This window comes from Nematolebias whitei, chromosome 20 (assembly GCF_014905685.2).
Source record: "Nematolebias whitei isolate Nwh7 chromosome 20, NemWhi1, whole genome shotgun sequence".
Taxonomy (NCBI): Eukaryota; Metazoa; Chordata; class Actinopteri; order Cyprinodontiformes; family Rivulidae; genus Nematolebias; species Nematolebias whitei.
In genome coordinates, this window is record NC_056517.1 from 35,391,169 (window position 1) to 35,398,901 (window position 7,733).

General features: G+C 39.3%; 1 protein-coding gene across 1 annotated transcript in view; it reads right to left on the reverse strand.

The window, feature by feature from the left end:
• The window catches only part of rec8b (REC8 meiotic recombination protein b), a 13,951-nt gene extending 6,468 nt beyond the window's left edge, over positions 1 to 7,483 (reverse strand). Inside the window, exons 1-7 of the mRNA XM_037693919.1 lie at positions 7,428 to 7,483; positions 7,229 to 7,297; positions 6,705 to 6,847; positions 6,107 to 6,182; positions 5,755 to 5,872; positions 4,815 to 4,857; positions 3,479 to 3,546 (exon numbers count right to left, since the gene is read on the reverse strand). Of these exons, the coding sequence (XP_037549847.1) occupies positions 3,479 to 3,546; positions 4,815 to 4,857; positions 5,755 to 5,872; positions 6,107 to 6,182; positions 6,705 to 6,847; positions 7,229 to 7,297; positions 7,428 to 7,483 (573 nt within the window). The remainder of the gene's footprint in view (positions 1 to 3,478; positions 3,547 to 4,814; positions 4,858 to 5,754; positions 5,873 to 6,106; positions 6,183 to 6,704; positions 6,848 to 7,228; positions 7,298 to 7,427) is intronic.
• Between the last annotated feature and the right edge of the window lie 250 nt (positions 7,484 to 7,733).

The following is a 7,733-nucleotide window of genomic DNA, read 5'->3' on the forward strand; positions in this document are numbered from 1 at the left end:
ATGTAGCTGAAAAACACGCTGAAATGTAGCTGAAAAACACGCTGAAATGTAGCTGAAAAACGCTGAAATGTAGCTGAAAAACACGCTGAAATGTAATTGAAAAACACGCTGAAAAACATGAACGCTGAAATGTAGCTGAAAAACGCTGAAATGTAGCTGAAAAACACGCTGAAAAACATGAACGCTGAAATGTAGCTGAAATGTAGCTGAAATGGAAGAACAAGCCTAAACTAGCAGAAGAAAGAGAAAGAACATGTATTTGCTGAATTAAGAAGGAAAAAAGTACAAAAATGAAGAAATTAGCTAAAAAAACTGAAATTAGGAACATCAACAAAAAATGTATATAACAGAAAAGGCAGAAAGAAGCTTAAATTACCAGAAGGAAGAGGAAAGAGCTGAAATGAGCTAAAAAAATGTGGAAATAGCTGAAACAGCTAAAATTAGCAACAAAACAGCTAAATGCTAGCTGAAATAGCAGAAAAGTTGAAAGGAGCACAAGAAGCTGAAATTAGCAAAAGGAAGTTAATTAGACTGAAAGTAAAATAAGTTACCACAAAAAACTTGAATTTATCTGAAAACAGCTGAAATTAGCTAAAACAAATGCTAAAAAAAGGCTGAAAAGGTAGAACAGGCTTAAATTAGCAGAAGAATACAGAAAGAACACGTTTGGCCAATTAGGGTGAAAAAAAAAAAAAAAGCAAAAATAAGCACAAAAAATTAGAACTATCTAAAAACAAACAAACAAAACAGCTAAATAAACAGAAAGAAGCTAAAATTACCAGAAGGAAGTGGAGAGCATATTTTTGCTGAATGAGGCTGAAAAATGTTTAAATGAGTGCAAATAAAGTGGAATTAGCTGAAATTGGTTAATTAGCATAAAAACAGCTAAAGCTGACACTTGCAGAAATTGGCAGAAAGACGTTAGAAGAAGCACAAAAATGTTGTAGTTAGCAGAATAAAGCAGGAAGGAGCACAAAGCAGCTGAAAGTTGTTTAAATTAGCAGAAGGAAGCTGAAAGAAGCTGAAGCAGAACAAAATGTGAAAGGAGCAGTAAAAGGTTGTAAACAGAGCTAAAGATTTGAAGGATGAGAAATGAGATAAATTAATTTTCTGAGAAAAAAATGGCAGAAAAGGCTAAATATTTCAACAAGCTAAAGTTGCACCAACACCAAAAGTCACAGCAGGATTGTCCTGAAAGAGCCGAAGGTTTTGATTCATGGTTTGTTGAAACAGATGAAAACCGCGGGACGAGAGTCGCGCTGAAAAACACACGTAATAATAAAACTGGATCACGACCGTGAACGATTCATGAACATTCGGAGAATCAGAACGACCGGAGATCAGAGGCGACGGTTCCATAAAGAAACGAGCCGAAGCAGCACTTTGTGTTGCCTGCTTGGCTAAATTAAGCCCCGGAGACGAGCGGGAAGAGCAGACGTGAGCAACATGTCGCTCCGAACCAGCGGAGAGCGCCGACTGATTTCATTAAGTCGGGTTGCATCGAGCAGATCGGACCTCCTGCCGCTCGTCTCTGAGGGACAGAATGAGGAGACGAGAAGGACGTCTCGGCTACAACGGCTTTGATTCCTGCAGAACACACACCGTTAATCTGTCGCTCTGTTAGCAAAATATCTCACCCCACAGCGTGGATTTTAATGGCAGCGCTGCAGCTCATGAGCTTTGGGTGACGCTGACACAAAGATGGCCGCTGCAGCTAATAAACGCCAACAAACCCAAGCTAAATATTTGACACCGTGTAGGTTTAAACCACTCAGTTTTAGTCTTTATCACTTTTATTGTTGCGTTTTATTCTTTGATGTTCTTGAAGCATCCTCTCTACCGCGATCCTGTTCGCTTCCGTACGCTTGTCAGCGCGATTCTCGTCACGCAGTTTTCATCCATTTCAACAAATCATGAATCAAAACCTTCGGCTCTTTCAGGACAATCCTGCTGTGACTTTTGGTGCAGCTTTAGCTTGTTGAAATATTTAGCCTTTTCTGCCATTTTTTTCTCATAGAAAATGAACTGAGCTCATTTTACCTCCTTCAAATCTTTAGCTGTTTACAACCTTTTACTGCTCCTTTCACATTTTGTTCTGCTTCAGCTTCTTTCAGCAAATTTAAACTTTTTCAGCTAAATTCAGCTGGTTTGTGCTCCTTTCAGATTCTTTCAGCTAACTACAACGTTTTTGTGCTTCTTCCAACGTCTTTCTGCTAATTTCAGCTTGTTATGCTCGTTTCAGCCTATTTCTGCAAGTTTCTGCTTTTTCTTTTTCAGCTACCATTTAGCTGTTTTGATGCTGATTTTAGTCTTTTCAGCTAATTCCATATTTTTTGCACGCATTTAAACTTTTTTTCAGTCTAATTCAGCAAAAACGTGCTCTCTCCACTTCCTTCTGGTAATTTATTTAAGCTTATTTCTGCAATTTTAGCTACTTTTCAGCAGTTATTTTTTGCTAATTGCAGCTCTTTTTAGATAATTTCCACTTTTTGTGCCCATTTCTGCTTCTTTCAGCCTAACTGGGCAAGCATGTGTTATTTCTGCTTTCTTCTGCTAATTTAAGCTTGTTTTACCCTTTCAGCTACCTTTTTCTTTTTTTTTATAGCATTTTTAGCTAATTTCAGCTGTTTTCAGATAAATTAAATGCTCTTTTCAACTAGTTTCAGCTTTTTCTGCTATTTCAGCTACTATTCAGCTGTTTTTAAGCTAATTTTAGCATTTTCAGCTTCTTTCCTCACATTGTTTAACTAATTTTAGCTCTTTCCGCTTCCTTCTGGTGGTTTAGCTTCCTTCTGCCTTTTCAGCTACTTTTCAGTTATTTCTTTTTAAATTCAGCTTTTTTTTTTTTTTAGCTAATTTGCTCATTTCTGTTTATTTAAACCTATTTCAACAAATATGAGTTATTTCTTCTAAATTAGGCTTGTTCTTCCATTTCAGCTCATTTCAGCTGTTTTTCAGCTAGTTCTTCTGCAATAAGCATTCACACTGTATTTTCACAGGAAATGCAAATCCTCCAGTTTTTATTGGGTCTAATTTGTTAAATTGTAACTGTGATCTTTAATCTGTGTTAAAATGTCTGTAACTGTCAGTTTCTGAGACTCGGAGCTGAAATTTGTTGTGGTAGTAGCTGGAATTATTATTAAACAAAAGCCGAGCACAGATAAATCAAACAAAACGTTATTTTGAAGATTTTATGAAAACGGTTACGACTCTCAACGCGAGACGACCCTGAGTCAAAGAATGCTCGGCCTTTAATGCTCGGCCGTTGTTCTCAGCTTCTGCTCTTTGTCGTTCCTGTTTTGCGAAGGAAACGCGCAGTAACGTCCGATCTGACGCGTGACGACGACGCTAACGGGACATGTCGTCCGTGCGAGGTCGCCGCCTCGTCTCTGTGATTCCCGGGGACATCTGCCGCTTCAAAATAAATAAATAAATAAATAAAAACGATGACGAAGAGCGTCCTCCGGCGACACTTTACCTCAGCAGCGTTGATGACAACAGGCTCCTTCTCCGTCAGGGTGATGGCAGCCGAAGGGGAACTGAAATCTGCTTCAGCACAACGAGAACCGTCAGGGACAACACGGCAACGTAGTTTCAGCTTATATCAGCTAAAGCTGGCGCTGTATTTCAGCGCAGGCACAACTGCCTGCATATCATTTAACGAGAGAGTAACAAAAACAGCTGCGACCCGCTTCGTGTAGCGTTTCGCAGAAACTAAACGGAGGAGGGTTTGAGACGCCGCAACTGTTCTGAGACGCAGTTTGTTGGACATCAAAGGAAGAAGACATCCTGCTATAAACTGCATCTTCTTGAATCTGTATTTTTATTATCCTTGTGGTTTTAGCTCCACAGCTGAAGGTTGAGGGAAAACTGTCCCAAGATCAAGAGGATACAGCTGAAGGTTTTTTTTTTAATGTGCAGAACCTCGACCACACCCGCCCGTCGTCCTTCCTGCTTCCTCCAAAATGGTAAAAGGAATAAAAAAATAAACTTATAAAGTTCTTTACAACACAATCTGTGCCTCATTCATACAGCACTCTACTAGAGCTCTATAGAAATTAATCGGAGCTTTATCACATTCGTGCACTGATGGGACACATCGGAGGCGACGAGGGGTTCAGTGTTTTGCTCAGGGACACTTCAGCACGTGACTGCTGGTGGAATCGAACCCCCAACTCTTGCATTGGAGGACGACTGCTCTAACCGCTCAGCCACGGGCTCCAAAAGGAGAATGAAGCGTGACACGTTATATTTCAGAGCGTGTATTAATCATTTCTTGCACAAGCAGCCGACGACGAGCACCACCGGGTGGATGTGCTCCACCCAACGCTCTGCCACCACAACACTTTGTGCTCAGAACCAATAGTGTTATTTAAAATTTATTAATAAATATTCCATTTAAAGGAAACGCGCTTAAAATGAAAAACGGGGTTAAAACAAACAAATAAAAGCCCCTGAAATATGTAAAGTGGCTTTACAAAATAAAAACGTCACAAAACGAAACTCCATTATTAAATAAATAAATACAGACGTCTTGAATTGAATAAAAATAAATTATGGAAAAACTAAAGATTTTCTATTTAAATGTTTTATTTCATGGGGACATTTATTTATTTATTGGAATATTTATTAATAATTTTTAAACACTATTTATTTAATTTTGAATGAAATGGCTCTCCGTGCACCGAGGGCCTCTCGCAAGTCTCTGCATCCACACTTTGGTTGAAGCTGATATGACCAGCAAACAAAACACAGCTGCAGTATTTCAAGTTAAATAAATAAATAAATAAATAAATAAATAAATACAGTCTCACTTTCTTTGTCAGGACTCGGCTGCACGGAAACCTCGAACTCCACCTGGGAACAAACGTCAGAAAGTTTATTTCCGGGAGAAGATTTTATCTTTTACAACCCTGTGTTGTTTTCGTGTCGAGTATTTCTGGCCTTTGTCGAAATACGCAGGTGTTTTGAAGTGCGGCTCTGCGGACGAGTTATGAACCGTTAGCATCTTAGCTTCAGAGCTCTGATCAGACTGACGAGCTAACGGCTGGTCCGCGCAGAGCCAACACTAGAAAAAGATTTATGCAACAGTTGTGTGAACTTTACATCAACCTACAGCTTTTCATGACAAGGTTAGTGTCTGTTAATAAATTTAATTAAGACGTTTTAATGCGTACAAATACAATTTTTAGGACTTTTTAAGGCGCCTGCAAAAACTATCCCTTTAATCCCACAGCGCCTCGGGTGACGTGCACTTTGTGTTGCAGCATTTTTTATGCATCAAGTCATGCACGGGTGTTCCAACGAGCGCAAGGATTACACAACAAAGGTCAACCGTGTCTGCTCCGGTTTATTCTAACTCTCAACTAAAGACCCGGACCGGTTTGTAAGAAGCTCGATGCAACGAGATCAAAAGATTTGGTGGTTTGTGTCAAAAACGAGGAACCTTCTTTTATTTAATGTAATCTGTGGCTACGTTTTAGCTTCTGCATGTACTTAAAACTAAACTGCACCATTTCATCTGAACTGTGATGGAAAAAGAGTAAATAAAGTTAGTTACTATACGACAGAGTGAAAACTGCTTCAGTAACAGTTCTGGTGATGAGTTGATTTAAAGGAGTTAATTATTGCTTTAACCTGACGAGGATTATTAAATATTCGACATGAGGAATTAGTAATTGTGACATTTGTTCAGTTTGTGTGCTAATAAATACATGCGGTATAGTTAGCAGTGCTGCTACTTATTTTACGTACCTGATGTATTTTGTATGGGCTGGGGAGTTGCTGGGACTCCATGAGACCAAAGAATGGGTCAAGAGCTCCTTCAGTCTCCTCCATCGTGCACAGACCATCAGGGAGGTCTAAGATCATCCTGAGAGACAAGAGGAGATGCATCGATTTTATTATTCGGAGCGCCACACGTTTCTGCGCCCGACGAGGAAGCATGCATATTTTAATTTGCCACTTTAGCTTTAATGGACTGGAATAATGCTCACTAGCTCGTTAGTAGAACCTCGTCTTCTCATTTTCAAATCATCTCTCATAAATTTTCCAGAAGAGACTCAGACTTGTCAGTTTAGTACAAAACGTGCGCGTGCGTACACACCTGTCCGTGTCAGCCACGCTGATCTGCATGTACGTTTTGGAGCGCAGCAGGCGATCGATGGTTTGTTGGATCTCCTCTGAAGGACAGAAAAAGAGGCTAAAAGTTTTCACACGCAGCTCTTTCTTCATAAAAATAAAACGGTTGCTAGATGTGACGTCCTCGCCACGCGTGAGCAGGAGAATAAATTCAACGTTGTTTAGCCTTTTGTAGATGAAATTACAATCATCCTGCAGTGTTTCTGTTTTCATCAACCCCGGAGAACAGTGTGATTGCACATCATTTGGATGCAGCATCAGCGTCGGGGTGTAATTAAAGCCCAGACGAATCAAGACTGTTGAGCCGTGTTTGATGATGTTACTTCATCAGCTCCACGCTGGCTTGCAAATGACACTAAATGAGCCAGCAACCGTCATGTGTTTCACACGTCTTCTCTCTGGTTTCTGGAAAAAGCTGTAAAATTAAACTAACACACAGATTAACTCCACGAGCATGCCTCAGAGTGTTTGTTTGCAGGTAAACCATATGAACGACGGACATTAGCGTTTGTAGTTTCTGATCTTTAAGCTCTAACTTGTTCATTTTTTGTTTGTTTTCTCACCAAGCAGAAATCCACACTGTCTGTGGTAGACCACAACCACTCCATACTGCAGCTGCGACGACAGGTAGAGAGAGAAACGAGGTCTGGGCTGGTCCGGCTGCGGGGCGAGAACTTGCGCCGTCACATAATCCAAGATTTCTCTGCTGTAAACATTTAACAAACTAAATTAAAGACATTGAACAACCCCTAAAGAGTTGAGATAAAATACACAATCCACAAAATACAGCAAGGTAAATATTTTTTATGGCATAACGCTAATTATTATTGTTTTGCAATTAAAGGCCAAACAAGTGACTTAACATCCAAAAGGAATTGCCAAAATATAAAAATAAAATATGAATTATTTTTCCTTTGTTTATACCAACAAAAAACTAGAAATGCACCTACGCAATCAGATTAATACACAATAGAAAATGAGAAAAATGTTAAAAACATAAACTTAAGTGATTTTAATCAAACAGCTATTGTTTGAACCAAACTACTTATAATGTGCTAGTTACAAAAAAAGTACAAATAAATCTTACCAGGTTTGGTTTACATTTACTTTGAGAAACTCCCTGCGAGTGACCCGGATACCTCTGGTGGCTGCTAACCTACACAACAAAACAAAAACAAATTATTTAGATGTGAAAAATAAACGTTTTAGAGCTTTTGAAAACATAGCTAATAGTTAGCATTCTCTGCTAAGTTAGCTTGACTAAAAGCTAGCAAATATAAACTAACCAAATTGTAGAAAAGCAACCAGAATGGCGCTGGAGTACATTTGGATAATAAAACATGACGTTTTAGACTTTTAGCCTCCAAATACACAACTTTTAAAGTTTAAGAATGTTATGGACGAAGGCTTTTGTTAAGAAAATTGGCGCTCGGGTTTCCCGCGTCAAATCCCGAAAAGCCAATCAGCTTCCGAGTAAACACCTGTGATGCGTTCAAAGACTACTGGGAAATAAGTCAACTGATCTTAACTTCTAATGCTTCGTGTTGAATGACTGCTGACATTTCTTGGCAGAGTCAAAACGAGACGAACAG